Source organism: Nothobranchius furzeri, chromosome 5, assembly GCF_043380555.1.
Source record: "Nothobranchius furzeri strain GRZ-AD chromosome 5, NfurGRZ-RIMD1, whole genome shotgun sequence".
Taxonomy (NCBI): Eukaryota; Metazoa; Chordata; class Actinopteri; order Cyprinodontiformes; family Nothobranchiidae; genus Nothobranchius; species Nothobranchius furzeri.
The window spans coordinates 68,428,808-68,449,398 of NC_091745.1; the positions used below are offsets into that span (position 1 = coordinate 68,428,808).

Consider the following 20,591-nt stretch of genomic DNA (forward strand, 5'->3'; position numbering starts at 1 on the left):
TCGTTTTTATTCTTAAATCCATAAGTCAAATGTTTCTTGTCAGTTTTTTCCTCTATTTCTCCCCTTTTTAGATTGGGGATCTTCTTTTCCTTTCTTGGTCTTTTTCTTCTTTTCTTTTTCTGTTTTATGATGATTTTATGATTATAAGTGGTAGGATAGTATAAAAATGTGCCATTTAAAGGATTTACAACATCTATTGAATAAAAACTTAACAGGAAAAACCTCAAATGAAACAAAGTTTGATCCATTATTCATTTGAAAAGAAGCACTGAAGGAAATAAGAATAATCGCTGTAGGCAAATGAACACATTGTTTAATTAAAGTTATAATTTTGAAAGAAATTTATCAGTTAAAACTCAAGTTACCAACAAATGCAGTTATTATTAAAGATACAATGTGTGATTTTTACCATTAATTTCTGAAAATGTCCATCAAAATGTTGCTGAAAATGAATTAAATGATACCAAGTTGTTGAAAAATGTTGGTGGCTTCGTAACATATAACCATAAAAATCAGGTCTTAAATAAATTCAATTCAATTCAATAATACTTTATTAATCCCAGAGGGAAATTAGAGTTTCAGTACACACAATTCTGAGATCAGACATACATACATACACACATGACAAGAATTGGTGACTGTGGTCATTCGCAACCTGAGTCGCGCTACCGTAATAGATCCAGAGGGTTTATATGAAATCTTGCCCAGATCTTGGTTTTTCCATTTTTACACAACTTTATGAATCGTTAGTTGACCCAGTTGTATTTTATGCTGCAGGAGTTTGGGGTTCCAAAGAAACATTTGAATGTAATTCTGTTCAACACCGAGCATTAAGATGCTTTCTGGGTGTGCATAAATTTGCAGCAAAGTTAGCTGTGGAGGGGGACGCAGGATGGGTTCCGTGTATGTTAAACAGAATTGTGAAATGGTGCGTTTATGGAACCGTCTTGTTAGTCTTCCGGAGGAAAGGTTAACTAAGAAAATATTTAACTGAGATGAAACAAATTTTCACCCATGGTTTAGAGATATTTCAGTTATTTTAGTAAATTTAGACAGGGGCATGATTCTTCAAAATAACTTAAAACATTACTGGTGTCAGACAGGAGTTGGATGTAAAATACAGGGAACAATGGAAGAAGGATATTTGGAATAAACCAAAACTTAGAAATTATGTAGAATTTAAAAGGGATTATAATACAGAATTATGTCTCAAATGTTAACAAGAAGACAAAGATCTCTCTGTGCTCAAATAAGAACGGGCACCCTCCCTTTGGCAGTGGAAGTGGGACGATTTAAAGGAATACCTTGGGATTCTCGTCTATGCGAGTTTTGTGATTCCAATGTGGTTGAGAATGAATTCGATTTTATCTTTCATTGTTCCTTGTATTGTGATTTGAGATAATCCTTATTTGAATTTATCCTGTCGAAAAATCCCAATTTATTTTGGAAGCAGGAAGCTGAAATTATGTATTAGTTGTTTGAAAATAATATTTTTGTTTTAGCTAAATTTGTGAAAAAGGCTTGGTACAGACGCCAAAGTATTCTATACCCCATATGAGATATACGTGTTCATAGTTGTGTTTGTTTAGCAATGTTGTGTATTAATCTGTATCACGCAGCCATGTTATGATTTATTTAATGTTGTAGTGTCTAATAAGCCCGTGTGGGCTGGGCACCCTTTATGGTGCCCACTTAAATAAATTAAATCAATCAATCAATCAAAATATATGAGGATGGAGTCAGGGGGAGGGGAAAAAAGGCACTTCAGAGTTACCCTCACCAGAGAGGGTAGCTTTGCTATGCAAAAAAACACCTCAGACAGATATGTTCACAGACCAGACATTACACAACATAAGTGTCCACTAGGTGGGGAGGTAGGGTTGGGACTCTCCTCACTTCAGTGCATGCAGCCACAAGAGCAGCGCGTTTCACCTCATGGGAGCGGGTCTAAGAGGGTTTCTCAATGTCAAGGCGCCTGGCCTTGCGAGGCGATGTCTTTCGAGGCCAGGCGTCTTGCTTACGAGGACACTGTCCTTCCTTCGTCAAAGAAAATGGTTAAATGGAACAGACTTGCGTCACGTGACCGCAGCTTCTACGGCGGTCACGTAACGTCATGTGACACGGGAGATAACGTTATATTTGACACGTATTTGTTTCAACATAAATATATAACGAGACTTTTACTTTTTAAATTGTGTAAATGTTTGTTAAATTAAATATATAAGTAAGTTACTACCCGCTAGCCACCAAACCTGCAACTGCTAAGCAACTAACCAACCATAGTTAACTGCTTTGTATATTAAAAAAATAATAAACATTTAAAATTACCTGACTTTCACTTAAACTTGAAATTTTTCCCCGAAGTAGCTGCCGGCTTCCGATCCGCCATCCTTTTGAAAATACAGCGGTGCATTCTGGGAAATTTTTGACCAAGAGCAGGCTACAAGACACCTCCCGTGTATTGTTGCTCAGCTAGCTAAACGGCTAACAAACGGAGAACACACACCTCGGTAGAACACGAACATTGGAACACGCCTTGGCGGTTCCTGATGACGTATCTCCTGGGCAACTGGGGTGGGACCAGTCTATGGGTGGGACCAAGACATCAAGGCGAGGTTACTTAGCATTGAGAAAAACCCTAAGTGTCTGAGCGACGCCATATTAGATGCCATGTTTCCTCCTACGGGAGCCCATTAGGACAAAATGCCTTTAATGATTTGTAACAAACGTTTACAAATCTTCGTCAATCTTAAATGTTTTTGTTTCACACATGTACCTCTTCACTTGTTGCCAGTGATAAAAGGGAGTCTGATGTGCTTGCTATTTTGTTAAAGTTTGCACTCCCCAGGGCTTGAATGTGTGTGAATGTGTGTGTGAATGGGTGAATGACTGGTTGTGTTGTAAAGCGCCTTGGGGGGTTCCAGGACTCTAGAAGGCGCTATATCAAATACAGGCCATTTAACCTTTTTTTTTACCCTAATGGGCATCCGTTGGTAAGGCCTCACTCCAACACAAAAATGCTGCTTGCTTGCAATGATTTGGGTATCTACTGCCTCCTATCGCCAGGAAAAACACATACTATCACTTTAAAGGCTTATACATTTAGAAACAATCTTGCTCCTGGAAAGCACATTGAATTGCCTACATATGTGAAATGTGCTATACAAATAAAGATGTGTTGCATAGCCACGAAAGAATCACAAATGCCATCTTAGAAGGTCTTTGTGGGTTCTACATGGGTTAAAATGTGTTCTGTAGCTGGGACTGTTCAAAAGTTACACACTGGTCCACTTTTTGTTGCCAGTAAAGTGAAATCTTGCTTAATGCTGTCCTAAAAAGAAAGAAAGCATTTTACTGTCAAATTAAAGCTACTTTTATTGAAGCTATTTTCACGATGATTTATTTAGAGCACATGCAAACAGATAACAAGACGTCTGATGCAAATGAATCGTACCACTGAGATGTGGAAAAAGTCTTGTTGCAGTAAATCTGACATATGGAGTCTGAGTCACCTCCTCCCACTTTCACCCCTTACAGAATATTTTTATATACAACACAAAGCATGTCTACCCTTCTAAAAACGTCTCAGCCTGCTTTGATTTTCTTGTTGCCATCTTCTGCTCGTCACGCTGACTTTTGTGGTCTTTTGGTCGTTTCTTTTGTGCATGCTGACACCCTCTGCATGTTTTTTCTGTCTTTTGTTTAGTGTCGTCTGGCTCCATTTCTCTCTCGTATTAAAAGCCATCATCGTCGTCCAAACACATGACTCAGTTCTCAGAGTTCTTTACTTTTATCTTTTACCTTTTTCCTCCCAGACCTCAAACCAATTTTTAACATTTTTCTGTCTGACATCTGACGCCTCTTCTCCGCCCTGCCTAGCAGTGGAGGATCTTGATGAAGGCTTTGCGGAACTCAATGTTGAAAGTGGTGTAGATGACGGGGTTGACGGCACTGTTGAGATACCCGAGCCAAGTGACGGCGCTGTACAGCGACGGAGAGATGCAGCAGCTGCTGCAGTGTGCTTTCAGCACGTGGGTCAGAAAGAACGGCAGCCAGCAGATGATGAACACACCTGGGAAACAAAGAGAGGACACGGAATATGTAAAAACAACTTGTTTATGGATTTAATCAGCCAATCACATGATCGGAAGTCTATTTAAGATGGATGAAGTCAGATTAATCCAGATTCTTCATCTCACATAAACCTTTACACTCTCACTACCACACTAATAAAGGTATAAGACTTGAAGGGTGAAATGGAGGAGCTGGGAATCAAACCCTCAGACCTCTGGACCACTGAGCTATAGTTGCCTTCACATGATGCAGGGAATGACAAAAGTTAAATATCTTGCAAATCTATGCATTTTGGATTTTTCACAGCAGCACAAATATGCTGAAGCACCAGATAACTTCATCAGGTTTCCTGTCAGCAATAAGTCACATAAATTATAAAATGCATGAGGTTGTAGAAAAACAAAAACAAATCAAGTGAGGAGTCAAAAATAATTAATGGATCCCTCAGAAAGGGCTGGTGCCTGCTTCAGTGCATTAGAATATGTCTTTTAACGGAGGGCGGATAAGGTGGTGTGAAAAATGCATCTAAAACACAATAATTATTTTTAAAAACTACCCATTTTTCTTAAAGGAGTAAATAATTTTTGCACATTTTCAACTTCTTTTTTTAATTTATATTAAAGACCAAGTTCATGTTTGCATTTGTCTCTAGTATAAATAAATGCCCCGTGAGTCAATCTCTGTGGAGAAAAAAAGCACTGGCACTGCTGTTTCAAGATTTAGAAGTTAGCCAGATGAGAGTTCATTCAAGTCTTATTTTGTGATATTTGGACCTCTGATTGGCTAACAACAGCATGACTCTAGCACAGACTCAGTTTGATTTGCAACGTTGATGTTTTATCTCCACTAATTACACAAGCCTGAAGGAGTTCTGCAATGTTGTGGAGTTGCTAAGGCTAACAGTTAGCTTCTGCTAGTTGGGGTTTTCTCTGCTGTTTCTACAACGCCAAATGAACAACAGCCTTCTTCATCGCGAGCCAAGATGGGTGAGTAAATGAAAGCAAATTATTCACTGTGACGTGCAAATGACTAGCTTTTCTAATCCAAGGTCATTTTTGAAACATATAGATCAACCTGAGCTTAAGATGCAGGTTGAAAGTGAAAATATTCTAATCCCCATATTTCCTGCATTAGCATCTGATAGAAAGGAGGCAGAAAAAACGCTTGGATCAGAAACTCCTAACAGATCTACGTCACACTGTCACTTAACTTTCATGGACTCACCCATCTTGACTCGAGACGAGGGAGGCTGTTGTTGATTTAGCATCCAGGAAACCGCAGAGAACGCGTTGGCTAGTAGAAGCTAACTGTTAGCATTAGCAACTCCACAACACAGCAGAACTCCTCCAGGTTTGAGTTTTTGTGGAGATTAAACATCAACGTTGCAAAGCAAACTGATTCAGTGGTAGAGTCACATTGCTACTAACCAATCAGAGCAGTGGCTGGGCCAGGGGGGCGCTATAGCTACCCCTGGATTAGTCATTGCACCCCCATAGCACCTCCAAGTAAATATTTGATATTTTTTATTTTTACAATTTAATTTTAATTTAACGTGTGGATGTGATAATATTTAACATACAAAACAAAAATAATCAGTAAATTATTATATGGATAGTAAAAAACTAAAACAAAACAGGACATTGATGTTAACCTTTGACCTAATTTTCCACCTGCGACCGAGTGAAAGGTAGAGCTAGTGGTAAAATGGATCGGTTTTTGTTGCCCAAATTTCTATGGGTTCAGTCAGAAACGAATGAATCTTTGGAAGTGATCTCAGACCCACAAAAACCTACGGATCTGGATGAAGAGAGTCAACCCTCAGCCGCTGCAGCAGTCCAGGGTTTTGCCGGTGGAAATGCTAACACTAACGTTAGCTAACCTTGCAACACTATAGATGGTTTTTGTGTGGCTGTATGTGTTTATGACTTCATGGAAAAGTCAGCGATTGTTCATATGTTTATGATGTATATTAATGATTGTTTCAGGTGTTGTTGAGGTTTTGTGCACGCATGTGTATCTGCTAGTGTTGAAGGTGTTTTAGAGAACAATAGGTACGCATGACCACTTCCTTCATAGCACCCTCAATAAAAAGACTAGCTCCTTCGTAGCACCTGCAGAAAAAAATTTCTGGAGGCGCCACTGAATCAGAGGTGAAATGTCCAAATACTGTAGCTACTCTCCCTCTGCTGACTTCTACATCCTCAAACAGGTGCACCGGAGCTCTGTTCCCCCCAGAGTATGACTCACAAGGCACTCATTCCTACTAGAGGTCACTGCAAATGTATTAAAATATGAGTAAAGTTGATCTTTAAGTAGCCTCTAAAGATATTTTTATTCTAAATATTTAAAGAGGTCTAATTAAAAAGCAAAATAGGCTACTGTTATAACAAGTTAAATGATATTTTTTATTCTATTTTACAGGTTATTATTTTTATAACTTTGTGTGTAATGTAGTATATTTCTTTAAAGGTTAAGTCCTAGTCCAAAGTCTGGAAAAGCCTTTCCTATCAAATTAAATGAATATTCCTGAACTTTTGTCTGGAACAGCTCTGTGTGCCGCCCACAGAGTCTGCAGGTGTACGTGGACCAAATGTGAACATCTCATCAATTATTCTGAGCTTCTTCCTGCTCACCAAGCACGATGGCGAGCATCTTCGTTGCCTTCCGCTCTTTCTGCTGTGACAGCCTCCCTCTCACCCTCTCCTTGGTGGCGCTCCACTTTTCCCTCCCTCCACTGCGCTTCCGCCATCCTTCACGGCCCCTCATCCCGTCCTCAAGGGTGGGAGGACGAGGTGTCAGGGCTGATCTCGTCATGTTTGAGGGAAGAGCGGGGGCAGGCCCGACCGAGATGGAGAGGGAGATCTGAGCTCGTCCCGAGTGGGAGGAAGTTTGGGGAGCGGCAGGAGGAGCGTGGCTTTGCTCAGTCTGTGACAAGAACTGACCTGGCTCCACCTCGAGAGGGTGAACCAGGGTCTGACACACGGAGAGAGGTGAGGGCGGGCGGTGAGGGAGGCAAGCTTTGGGGGACAAAGAAAGATGGGGATGCTTGAGAGGAAGACAAAGATGAAAAGGGAAGAGTGGAGCTTTTATTAGTATGAGAATAAGGATGAAAACAAGTGTCAAGCAGAGACTGCAGAGGAGCACTGAACGAGAATCATAAAGAAGAGAGAGAGGCTATTCAAATAATTCACAATAGCAGTCTTGTTTTGAACGATCACTCACCACCTTTTTGCGTTGGGGGACTGCAGTAGCAGGTCTTAGAATCAGGGTGCACAGCTTTACATCTTCTGGTTGTGTACATTTATTCTGAAAGGGAAGGACACAGCACAAAGTCACAAAAACAGATTCTGCAAGATTAAAGGAAACATACGGATCTATGGCTGCACTCTACAGCGAATATATCAGATGATGAAATCAAACACCTATCCTTAAGAATGTAATTTATCATTTATTTAGTTGTGTTTCAAAACACACTGTTGATGCTGCAAACACACCTTGGTTGAACGCCAGGTTGTCCCAAACAGAAAAACCAGAACAAATCTGTCATTTTTACTATGTAGAAGAAACAGCGCTTTGGTTTTACAGCAATCCTTCATGCTAAACAAGCATGTGGTGACAGTGGAGAGGAAAACTTCTCTTTAACAGGAAGAAACCTGTGTCAGTGTGTCAGGAAGAAGAAACGAGTCGGCAGTTGTTTCAGAAAGTGTCACGAGTAGGCAAGACTTTTTTCTCCAAGCTTTATTTTAACCTGTGTCACATGGAGCAGTCAGGCATCCATGATAACTCTCACTCACTTCTTCTCTCCCTTACCTACTTCTCTTAAGTTATACTGCCCCCTAGTGGTAGACACAACAGGCATGTTAAAGTGAGCTGAGGAGAAGAGGTGTGCTGGAAGATGCAAGCATCCAACATATTTAGATGCTAAACACAAAACTTTTAGAACAAAACCTAACCGCATCTTTTCTGTAAGTTTTTGTGTGCGATTTTAGATGTTCTTATTACCATCAGTTCAATTACTTAAAAATATTCAGCGTTCCTGCTAACAATTCAATGAATTCTTTGGATGTTTAGTAAAAAAATCAGCTCAGCTTTAAGATGTTTCCCACCTTTTGATGTCGACCATCTCCTGCTCCTGCCCCACTTTGCTTGAGCAGACCATGTTTGCATGGCGGAGCGGTGCGTCTGCCTCGTTTGCGTAACACCACACAGATCTGAGCGTACACCAGCAACGTTACGATGAACGGGACGTAGAATGAAGCTACAGACGAGTACACCACAAAGGCCGGGTCTGCGAAGCTGCAGGTGGTACCCTCTCGACTAGCTGAAACATGAAAAAAAAAAAAAAACAATCACACATTCCAGCTGTCCAGGTTTGTCCTCTGCCACTCACCATGAAACTTATTTGCATAATGGCTGGTGAGGGGTTGATTTGGTGCACACCAATTAAAGTATGAGCAGCTGCCATATCTGCTTTGGAAAAACCATTAACTAGTCAGAGCCCACTTCATCCTAAAGATGGTGCATAAAACCGAAGGGAAGCAAGAGTTGCTATGATGCGATTAGTCAACCATTAGCATCTTGGACAAGGTCCCTCCCGAGAGCCATGAATTAATTTTGGACAATCTTGAAGTTCTCAAATGCAAAAAACAACAACAAAAAAATAAAATAAAAATAAAAGAGAACTAATCCATCAAAATCAGTAAAAGGAGAAGGAATACAATATTTGATGTTCTGTAGTACAACATCTCGACTAAGGCTGGGACTATACTTGCTTTTTACCTTCTGCTGACGAAGGCAACAGGCTGCATCTTGTTTACATATTTGCAGCTGCAGTGCCTGTAACATTGGGAGTCCACTAAAGAGGCACTGTGAAGAACTCAGACCGAAAAGAGTGATGGGTTTGCGGGGTACAACCAAAACAAACATGGCGTCAGCTGAATAGATCAGCAACTGGTTAATTTTGAGATCCCGACAGAAAAAGACAGCAGTGGTATCGTAGATGAAAGACCTCTAAACCAGACTGAGTGACCATGTCGAGTAGGTTTTGCTCATTGTATGCTGCATCTTGCAAACATGTTGCGTTAATTTCAGAGGACCCGCAAAAACGGAGCATCAAACAAATTACAAGGCAGCCATTATAAACACGTTTGTGTCATTAAAGGCAAGTATACTCTGGCCTTAAAATGGCCTCAACTTGTGAAGCAGCGCAGTAACAATACTGTGCCTCCACTGAGCTGTAATTTCTGCTCTCTTTGACCAAACACTGACATGCAAATGTTTTCAGTTTTATGTCCCAGACAGTGTTTGGCGTGCCAAGAAAGTGTCACAGTGTTCAAAGGGAATAACAGAAGCAAACTGTGCTCCAAAGTTGTTAGGAATCAAAGAAAAAGTCTAGAAACACAGACACCTTGAAAAAATGTTTCGTTTTTGTGTAAATATTCAACAAACTACAAATCAGTGATGAAGGTTAGTGAGTGATTGTCATTCAAACAAAGAACGAACTATTGCCACGGTGGGAATTCCATCCATCTATCCATCTATCCATCTATCCATCTATCCATCTATCTACCTATCCATCTATCTACCTATCTATCTACCTATCTATCTACCTATCTATCTACCTATCTATCTATCTACCTATCCATCTATCTACCTATCCATCTATCTACCTATCCATCTATCTACCTATCTATCTACCTATCTATCTACCTATCTACCTATCTACCTATCTATCTACCTATCTATCTACCTATCTATCTATCTATCTATCTATCTATTCAGGTGTGTGTGAAGCAGGGAAACAACTAAGGCCATGTTCACACTTAGCCGGGTTTTTGTTAAACCGAATCCTCTCTCGCCCATCTAGAAAAAAAACTTGTGTCCTGGGTCCTCCATTCATTTCATCTTTGCAAATGTATCAACAGAACACCACCTGTTGGTGTGAGAGATTCTCCGCTCAATACTAATTTCAGAGATGGAGGAACAGCCGGCTGCTACCGCTTCAACTTAGGGATGGGCGATATGGCCTAAAACCAATATCACAATATATTGAGGATTTCACCTCGATAACGATAAGTGGATGATAACTACAGGTATGTGCAGAAACAAAAGTTGCCCACTAGAGGGGGTTGCCACATGCATTACGTTGAGTCACATTTTTACATGACTCAAGGTGGTACAACTTCTTAAAGGCACATGAACGCTGCCAACCTACTCCCATCTTTTCATTTTTTTAACTATCAAATTTATTGACATGGGAAAAATTGTCACAATGAGAGTCAGAAATTTTGATAACGAGAAATTTTAGATTTATTACCCAGCCCTACTTCAACTTTAGGACAAACTACCAGAGTCCCAAAAGAAAAACACCATTTGAAGTCTCTCATTTTTTCTGGCAATATGGAGTTCCAAATCAGGGAGGCGTGGCCTAGAGATGATGGCCGACGGGAGGGGTGAGTGTTCCGTGACCATGTTTGTGTTCCAAAGCTAGCTTGTTTTGCAAATTTGGTGAAGCAGCTTTAACGCCATCCTTCGCCTGTAGTCTTAAACATCAAGCAGTAATTGAGCTTGTAATGACAAGCACGTGTAAACAATGGTCACACAAATAATGTTAGAGCATTTTTGTGGCGGGCAGTGACGTTACGAAATACAAAACCCTGGTTATCTACATCCACAAGCAAATGCTGACAACAGAATTCACTAATTTTAAAAGAATCATTTTTGACCAAAACGGTAAATAATTTGCAACATAATAGGACATCAGTTTAAAAAGACAGCATTAAAGTTGGTGAGAAACTTGTATTTCATCAGAGAATGCTAGATTTGTCTTCTGTCTGTGGAATTATAAATTACTCTACAATGAAAACACAGCCTCAGTGTGGGTTTTGTCAAATACATTTTTGCCTGTCTACTTCGTTTATCCAAAACCAGCAATGATGCAACTCTGACATTTAAACAAACACTGGAACAAGAACATTTTTTAGAACCATATGTTGTAATCTATGTGCAACCCATAGCCGAGACTTCAGGGTGTTTTTGACAGTCGGACTTGCATCATTCAGCGTCCCGCTGTGCTCGGCTGCTGGACTTGGGCTCACTCTTTACTTTGCTGCTCCCACTTATCTTAAAGTCCATTCCTTTAGGTGTAGTCTGACTCTTCCTCATCGCGTTTTCTTGTTTCACAATGAACATTTGATAATATTTCTCATAAATGTCTTGTTTATATTGCAAAGTATCATAGAGGACTCTTTAAGAGTCAGTTTAAAGGGGTGGATTACTCATTTAAGCAATACATTTGGAGTGGTCTCTAGAAGGAATGAATGCCATGTAAGTCGTTCTCGGCAGGAAGAAATATGCCAGTGCACCATTTCTCTGGCCTAAATGTCGCCCACATCACAGATGACCTTCAGACGGCAGGTGTTGGGGTCTTATTTCCTGATATTCGGACATCTCGCCCCAAATAACACAGGAGCTTCTGCCGTGGGGTGATGTTGCTACTGCTAATGGCTAGCTTAAACTAGCTGAGAAGTTCTCTGCTGATTCCCGGACGTTAAAACATCAACAGTCTTCTCTGTCGTGAGTCAAGATTGGCGAGTCCATGAATGTTAATTCAGTGTGACATAGATGTGAGGATTTTCAAATCCTAGAGTTTCACCGTCTATTTTCTCCCAGAAGCTAATGCAGGAGATAGGTGTGGGAGACTGTTTTCATGTTCAGCCTGCATGAAAAACTCAGAGTGACCGATTCTAATCAATAAAAACATTTTAAAATCGTCCGTCAGTCAACTACAACTTTAAGATAACGAAGATCAGATTAGAAAAAAAAATCCTTTTGGTTTGAAAAAGTTACGAGACTCCAAATTTTATTTATAATCTGAATATTTTCTCTCTCCACCTCTCTCTCTCTCTCTCTCTCTCTCTCTCTCTCTCTCTCTCTCTCTCTCTCTCTCTCTCTCTCTCTCTCTCTCTCTCTCTCTCTCTCTCTCTCTCTTTCACACACACACACACACACACACACACACACACACACACACACACACACACACACACACACACACACACACACACATGTTGTAGAACGGATTGTGGACCTCTGAGATTATTAAACAGCTGCTAATCCTAAACTGTAAAACAATATTGGCTTCTATAATAAACACACACAGGGCTTGCAAAAGAGAAATAAAAGCGTAAAACTCGACATTCCAGTCCAGTTATAGACAGAAAGATCTGCTTCGATTAACTAATAATACACAAAATAATAACTACAAAAAGAAATACCCACATTAGTCGCTATTCAGTCATTTTTAACAACTAATTTCTTCAGCTTTGTGCTTTCTTGGAAACCTTTCAGACATTTCTGGATCTTCCAACTCTGGCCTTCGTTAGTAAATGGATTTTTCTTTCATTACTGTTGAAATGTCCTCCAATTACTGTCGTGTTGGCAAAAATGGCCACAATTATAATGTCGGTGTTTTGTTGGGGTGCACATTGTGGCAGAAAAATGCTGCCGCTCTCCGCTACTGGCGTTCATTATTTTGCTGCGACAGCAATGCAAATGCAAACTATTGTTGTTTTCATTTATTCATTAGCTGCAGATCAAATCTGTCAAATAAAGCGCTCAACAAAATCCTAACGCTGATGTAATTGCATGAAGGATGGAGCACCAGACAAAGTAAGTTACCACAGTAAACTAAGCCGCTCTGCAACTTTTAAGTGAGAGCTTCCAAACTCGTCACATCTGCTGTCATTTTGGGATGCATGAATTATTTCTGCATCTTGATGGACTGACCAGAGAACAACATCTTGGCTGATAGCTGAGCAGAAGCATTAAGTTGAACGGTTACCGGTATTATTCAGCCCGAACAATAAAGGGCAGGAGATGGCGAACGAGAGGAACCACACCACGGAGATCATCACGGCCACCCTCCTCCTGGAGCTGTACCTGGTGTTGTAGAGCAGCGGCATGGCCACGGCGGTGTATCTGCAACAATATGCACAGGTGTGTGTGACGCATTAGCATGACTCTCACACACACACACTTCTCAACAAACAAGTCAACACACAGTGAATGCACTCTGCTTCTGAGCTGTTTGTCAAACAGTCATGTTCTCACATATTTTAAAGCAAGCTTGACACGAAGTCCCATTTTACCTTCAAAAAGACTGATTAAATCCCAAAAGGAGGCAGGAGATCACGGGAAAAAACCTAAATAAGCAAAAGTACGACTCAGATGGGAATCTGGCTTCATGTTTCTGTAACACCTAATCAAAGCAGGTTAAAACAGACAACTGTTTCTAGGTGTGACACAAAAATCTTTAAGTGAATATATTTTTATTTAGGTATAGAGTGTGTGTGGAGTATTTCTGAGTATTTGTTGTCCTATTTATTTTTAGGTATTTATTTAACAAGATGAGTCCTCATTTAAAACGACAATCTGGCCAAGAGGCAGGAGCAACAGACATATAATTAGCTTTACACCACAGAACAACAGATAGACACGATAAAAACTAACAACATCCAATCCGACAGAAACTGCCGTCAGAACGACGTCAGTCTGAAGAATCAGGAAGAAGTTCTGTCAAAAGGAGCCAGGCTGAATTAGTTAAAGAAAATGTCCACCATCTGGAACAAGTCGAGTCGTGTCAAACAGTTTTGCTAGTTTGCATGTTGTTCAAGATGACTCAAATATCTTCTTTGCCCAGAAAAGTCTTTTTATTTGTTTAAAAGAAAATTGTTATTGTAGTTAGGGTCAGTTTTTGTTCTTGGTGTTAACAGACCGATTACTCTGCAAATTATAAAACGAATAAATCCACCAAACAGTTATCAGCATCGAAAATATTCTGGAACTGTTTGGGCTAACAATGTGGAAGCCTCAATGTGTAAAAACAAAAGATGCTGTCACACTTTCAAAATATGATAACAACTGTTTTAACATGACAACTTGAACTTAATAAGGAGAGAAAAATTTTAATATATATATGCACTGTGTAGATAGATAGATGGATAGATAGATAGATAGATAGATAGATAGATAGATAGATAGATAGACAGACAGACAGACAGACAGACAGACAGACAGATAGACAGATAGATAGACAGACAGACAGACAGACAGACAGACAGACAGACAGACAGACAGATAGATAGATAGATAGATAGATAGATAGATAGATAGATAGATAGATAGATAGATAGATAGATAGATAGATAGATAGATAGATAGATAGATAGATAGATATCATGGTCTGTGTCTGCGTCTCCCTCATGTGCTCCATTCCCCTCTAAGGATCCCCTTGTGTGTCTCTTTGTGTTCCTCATGTGTCTCCTGTTTGCAGCCCTCCAGATGATCCCTCCCAGGTCCTGTGTTCCTTCGGTCTCCCCCAGTCACCCCTCTGCAGTTTTTATAGGTTCAGCTTTTCATTTTATTATTCTCTTTAGAGTGTTTTCCCACTGGTGTTTGTAGTTTTCCTTCCCCTTAGAATATTAGTTATTTTTGATGCTCTTGTCTTTAGGTTTTACTCTTAGGTCATGTTAGTTTCCTCCCTGATTAGTTAATTGCTTTCACTTGGTTTCTCTCCCCACACACCTGCAGCCCATCTGCCTCCCATCACGCCCCATATAACCCTGTGTGCGTCTCTATCTGTTGTCGGTCCATTGTCTTATGTCAGCGTTGTTTTGTCCCTCCCTACTAGTCTCTAGGTCTCTGCTCATTTAGTGAGCTTTTGGTTTTTGTCTGAGTTTAGTTATTAGGTTTTGGCCTCCTTCCCTTTGGAGTTTCTTTTTTTTTGTTATCTTCCTAAATAAATGATTTTACTTTTTCAACCGCTCCTGCCTGAGTCTGGATTTTCTGCATTTTGGGTCCAAACCTCCTGCTCTCAACGAGATAGATAGATAGATAGATAGATAGATATAAGATAGAAACTTTCTGATAGAAGCAAAAATAAAATAAATTAAAGCTGCAAGCAGCGTCGTTCGGCCCTCGCAGCTCCGCGCCGCTCCGGCCTGGCCGGCAGCCCGGGGCACTAGGGCACGTCCGCAGAACAGAAACTTCGACCACCCCGACACAGGAAACCGCAAACGATCAACTCGTCCGCACCTCACCCTGACTCAGCATCCCCTCTGAGGACACCATTATATTACACGTCTCACAACTAGGGCATACTCTACCTTTACGACTCTCGTGGAGCTGATGACACAGACCAACTGTAATGCTTTTCTGACCACGTTGTTTGAAGTTATTGTAGGTTAAACTTATCTAGGGCTGCTGGAAAGCTTTCAGATCATGACAAATATGGGCATTTCACCATAAAACAATAGACTTCCTGTAGTAGAGGGCGGGACTTAGGGGATGTCAGCTGTCCACATTGTCATTGTCTTCAGATGTGGTCAGTGATCACACAGACAAAGTTTGATATAGATTAGATCATGCACATGGGAGTTATTTAGCCAAGAAATGTAATGGCGAAAGGTCAAAGTTTGAGGGTTAGCCACGCCCACACCTTTCAACTTTTGAAAAATCCGACGGTTGAATTTTTTCCCCTATGTCTTAAGAGGATATATCAGGAGTTTGAAGGCAATTGGTGAAAAGGACGATGGGGCATAATACTCCAAACAATGTCTAAGAAAACCACTAAATTGAGTACTTGGACCAAAATGGCCGACTTCCTGTACGACTTTGCACTTGGCTCCAAGAGACTTTTTTTCCTGAGACAACACATTAGTGTACCAAATTTCGTAATCCTAAGTCAAAGCATGGCTTGGGGCTATTAGTTTAAAAGGTCCTAGGGGGCGCTATTTAAGGAAATAGGCCACGCCCACAATCTTCAGCTGTCTACTTCTCTTGGGGTCAGACTAGGATCACTCACCAGAAGTTTCGTAGTGATATCACGATAACTGAAGAAATGAGAGGCAAACGTATTTCCATGGCGTGATGGCGATTTTCGCCATGCTCCCAAAGCCCCGCCTTTTTTTGAAACCTGCCAGTACTGGAGACCAAGTGACCTCACGTTGTCTACTGCTATTTGCCAGAGATTCCTGCTGATTGGGTAAGGGGAGTCCAGTAGGGAGCTGTGAAAAAAAGAGTGGCGTGGCGACAGGTCAAAGTTTGAGGCTTAGCCACGCCCACACCTTTCAACTTTTGAAAAATCCGACGGTTGAATTTTTTCCCCTACGTCTTAAGAGTATATAGCAGAAGTGTGAAAGCGATTGGTGAAAAGAGCAACGGAGCATCACTCTCCAAACAACGTGTACCAAAACAACTAAATCGCGTACTTGGACCAAAATGGCCGACTTCCTGTGCGACTTTGGACTTGGCTCCAAGAGACTTTTTTGTAGGTCCTGGGACTCCACATTAGTGTACCAAATTTCGTAATCCTCAGTCAAAGCATGGCTAGGGGCTGGCAGTTTTAATGGTCCTAGAGGGCGCTATTTCAGAAAATTGGCCACGCCCACAAATTTTACCTGTTCCTTTCTATTGGGGGTCAGACTAGGATCACTCACAACAAATTTCGAGGTGATATCTCGATAACTTAAGGAATGAGAGGCAAACGTATTTCCATGGCGTGATGGCGATTTTCGCCATGCTCCCAAAGCCCCGCCTTTTTTCAAAACCTGCCAGTACTGGAGACCAAGTAACCTCAAGTTGTCTACTGCTGTTTGCCACAGAATCCTGGTGTTTGGGTAAAAGGAGTCCTGTAGGGAGCTGTGAAAAAAAGAGTGGCGTGGCGACAGTTCAAAGTTTGAGGCTTAGCCACGCCCACACCTTTCAACTTTTGAAAAATACGACGGTTGAATTTTTTCCCCTATGTCTTAAGAGTATATAGCAGAAGTTTGAAGGAGATTGGTGAAAAGGGCGACGGAGCATCACTCTCCAAACAACGTGTGCGAAAACAACAAAATCGCTTACTTGGACCAAAATGGCCGACTTCCTGTGCGACTTTGCACTTGGCTCCAAGAGACTTTTTTGTAGGTCCTGAGACACCACATTAGTGTACCAAATTTCGTAATCCTCAGTCAAAGCATGGCTTGGGGCTAATAGTTTAAATGGTCCTAGGGGGCGCTATTTCAAAACATAGGCCACGCCCACAAAATTCAGATGTCTATGTCTCTTGGGGGTCATATTAGGATCACTCCCCAAAAGTTTCGTAGCAATATCACGATAACTGAAGAAATGAGAGGCAAACATATTTCCATGGCGTGATGGCGATTTTCGCCATGCTCCCAAAGCCCCGCCTTTTTCTGAAACCTGCCAGTACTGGACAAAAAGTGACCTCAAGTTGTCTACTGCTATTTGCCAGAGATTCCTGCTGATTGGGTAAAAGGAGTCCAGTAGGGAGCAGTGAAAAAAAGAGTGGCGTGGCGACAGGTCAAAGTTTGAGGCTTAGCCACGCCCACACCTTTCAACTTTTGAAAAATCCGACGGTTGACTTTTTCCCCCTATGTCTGAAGAGTATATAGCAGAAGATTGAAGGCAATTGGTGAAAAGGACGACGGGGCATCATTCTCCAAGCAATGTGTGCGAAAACCACTAAATTGAGTACTTGGACCAAAATGGCCGACCTGTTTGACTTTGCACTTGGCTCCAAGAGACTTTTTTGTAGGTCATGACACACTACATTAGTGTACAGAATTTCGTAATCCTCAGTCAAAGCATGGCTTGGGGCTGACAGTTTTAATGGCTCTAGGGGGCGCTAGTTAAGAAAATAGGCCACGCCCACAATCTTCAGGTGGCTATTTCTATTGGGGGTGAGACTAGGATCACTCACCAGAAGTTTCGTAGCGATATCACGATAACTGAAGAAATGAGAGTTAAACGTATTTCCTTGGCGTGATGGCGATTTTTGCCATGATCCCAAAGCCCCGCCTTTTTAAGAAAACCTACCTGTATTGGATACCAAGTAACCTCAACTTGTCTACTGCTACTTGCCAGAGATTCCTGGTGATTGGGTAAAAGGAGTCCAATACGGAGCTGTGAAAACAAGAGTGGCGTGGCGAAAGGTGAAAGTTTGAGGCTTAGCCACGCCCACACCTTTCAACTTTTGAAAAATCCGACGGTTGAATTTTTTCCCCTATGTCTTAAGAGTATATAGCAGAAGTGTGAAAGCGATTGGTGAAAAGAGCAACGGAGCATCACTCTCCAAACAACGTGTGCGAAAACCACTAAATTGCGTACTTGGACCAAAATGGCCGACTTCCTGTGCGACTTTGCGCTTGGCTCCAAGAGACTTTTTTGTAGGTCCTGAGACAACACATTAGGTTACCAAATTTCGTAATCCTCAGTCAAAGCATGGCTTGGGGCTGTTAGTTTTAATAGTCCTAGGGGGCGCTATTTCAGAAAATAGGCCCCGCCCACAAACTGCATCTCTCAATTTCTATTGGGGGTCAGACTAGGATCACTCACCAGAAGTTTCGTAGCGATGTCACGATAACTGAAGAAATGAGAGGCAAACGTATTTCCATGGCGTGATGGCGAATTTCGCCATGCTCTCAAAGCCCCACCTTTTTTCAAAACCTAACAGGACTGGATACCAAGTGACCTCAAGTTGTCTACTCGTATTTGCCAGAGATTCCTGGTAATTGGGTAAAAGGAGTCCAATAGGGAGCTGTGAAAAAAAGAGTGGCGTGGCGACAGGTCAAAGTTTGAGGCTTAGCCACGCCCACACCTTTCAACTTTTGAAAAATCCGACGGTTGAATTTTTTCCCCTATGTCTTAACAGTATAAAGCAGAAGTTTGAAGGAGATCGGTGAAAAGGGCGACGGAGCATCACTCTCCAAACAACGTGTGCGAAAACCACTAAATCGCGTACTTGGACCAAAATGGCCGACTTCCTGTGCGACTTTGCACTTGGCTCCAAGAGACTTTTTTGTAGGTCCTGAGACACCACATTAGTGTACCAAATTTCGTAATCCTCAGTCAAAGCATGGCTTGGGGCTGACAGTTTTAATGGTCCTAGGGGGCGCTATTTCAGAAAATTGGCCACGCCCACCGGATGTTCACGTCATATTTTTTGGGGGGCCAGACTAGGATCACTCACAAGAAGTTTCGTGACGACATCTTTAGAAATAAAGAAATGGGAGGCAAACGTAAGGCCACGGCAGTACGCCTTACTTCGCCGCGCCGCCACAGCCCCGCCCTCTGCCGAAAACTCCCATAAAGTGACGCCAAGCAACCCCCACTTGCCTTGAGTTACCAGCTCCAAATTTGTGGTGATTAAGTGAAATGGGGCAATTTGGGACCTTTCACAGTAAAACTTGACCTTTTTGGTCCTGAGGGGGCGGGGCTTGTGTGATGTCATCAACCGACCATTCAATTTACTTTGTGGGTCAATGACAAATTACCACAGAAAGTTTGGTAACTCTATTCCGTTCAATTATGAAGTTATAGCAATTTAAATTTTTTTGGCGAGTAGTCAAACTTTGAGGCCTGGCTCCGCCCCTTCAACATATACGAAAACTCAGAATCCTTATCTCATTTTGTTCGCCCATCCCTTCTGAGCAATTTTACACAATTTTTGAGACGATCGTGCGAAAAATGATCGAGCAATCCAATCAGAGACGGACCCTAAAAACGGCAAAAAAGGCAAAAAATCGCCATTTCAACCCAAAATGGCCGACTTCCTGTTTGATATTGACCATGGTTGCAAGAGACTTTTCTGTGCGGACTGTTGAGTACTACAAGTATACCAAATTTCATAACTGTACGATAAACTAAGCTTTATGGAGAGGGGTTTTTTTCACTTTGTAGGGGGCGCTGTTCAGCCATTTTCTTTGCGATTTTTTTGGGACCTTTAAAATATCAAATTTTTCACCAGGCCTGACAAGTGTGCAAAATATTGTGAGTTTTGGGGTATGTTAAGGTCCCCAAAAAGCTGTTCAAAGGGGGCACGGAATAACAAAAAATAATTAAAGCTGCAAGCAGCGTCGTTCGGCCCTCGCAGCTCCGCGCCGCTCCGGCCTGGCCGGCAGCCCGGGGCACCAGGGCACGTCCGCAGAACACAAACGTCGACCACCCCAACACCAGAAACTGCTAACGGCCACCTTGTCCGCAACTCACCCTGACTCAGCATCCCCTTTGAGCCCACCATTATATTTTATGTCTCACCACTAGGGAATCCTCTATCTTTACCACACTGGTGGTGTGATGACAGTGACCAACTTTAATGCTATTCTGACCATGTTTTTTAAAGTTATCGAAGGATAACGTTATCTAGGTGGCGCTGTGACCAACTACAGAAAAGTCCCATTGAGGTCAGCTTTGGTGACATTATATAACATTCACCAACCGTTTGTGCCTCATTGGCTAAAGGGCATGATTGTTCATTGCCATATTCAGTTTCGGGCAAATCGGAGGCCGTTTGTGGAAGTTACAGTCAAATGTAAGGTCATGGCGTCACGCCAGCATTCACCATGGCATCAAAGCCCCTCCCTTTCTGGAAAGCTATCAGATCTGAATGGTCTTTAAAACATCATGAAGACACTGTATGACCTGAGTGTCATTTTCATTAAATTAGAGGGGACAAA

At 41.6% G+C, this 20,591-nt stretch overlaps 1 protein-coding gene across 3 annotated transcripts in view; it reads right to left on the reverse strand.

The window, feature by feature from the left end:
- Nucleotides 1-287: 287 nt before the first annotated feature.
- Nucleotides 288-20,591, reverse strand: part of drd2l (dopamine receptor D2 like) — a 103,391-nt gene continuing 83,087 nt past the window's right edge. For 2 of the 3 annotated variants that reach the window (XM_070551051.1, XM_015950008.3), the window contains 5 exons: nt 12,917-13,053; nt 8,181-8,395; nt 7,297-7,380; nt 6,708-7,119; nt 288-4,072 (listed from right to left, as the gene is read on the reverse strand). In XM_070551051.1, the coding sequence (XP_070407152.1) occupies nt 3,876-4,072; nt 6,708-7,119; nt 7,297-7,380; nt 8,181-8,395; nt 12,917-13,053 (1,045 nt within the window). In that variant the 3' untranslated portion in view covers nt 288-3,875. The remainder of the gene's footprint in view (nt 4,073-6,707; nt 7,120-7,296; nt 7,381-8,180; nt 8,396-12,916; nt 13,054-20,591) is intronic. The other variant, XM_070551052.1, reaches the window with a different exon arrangement.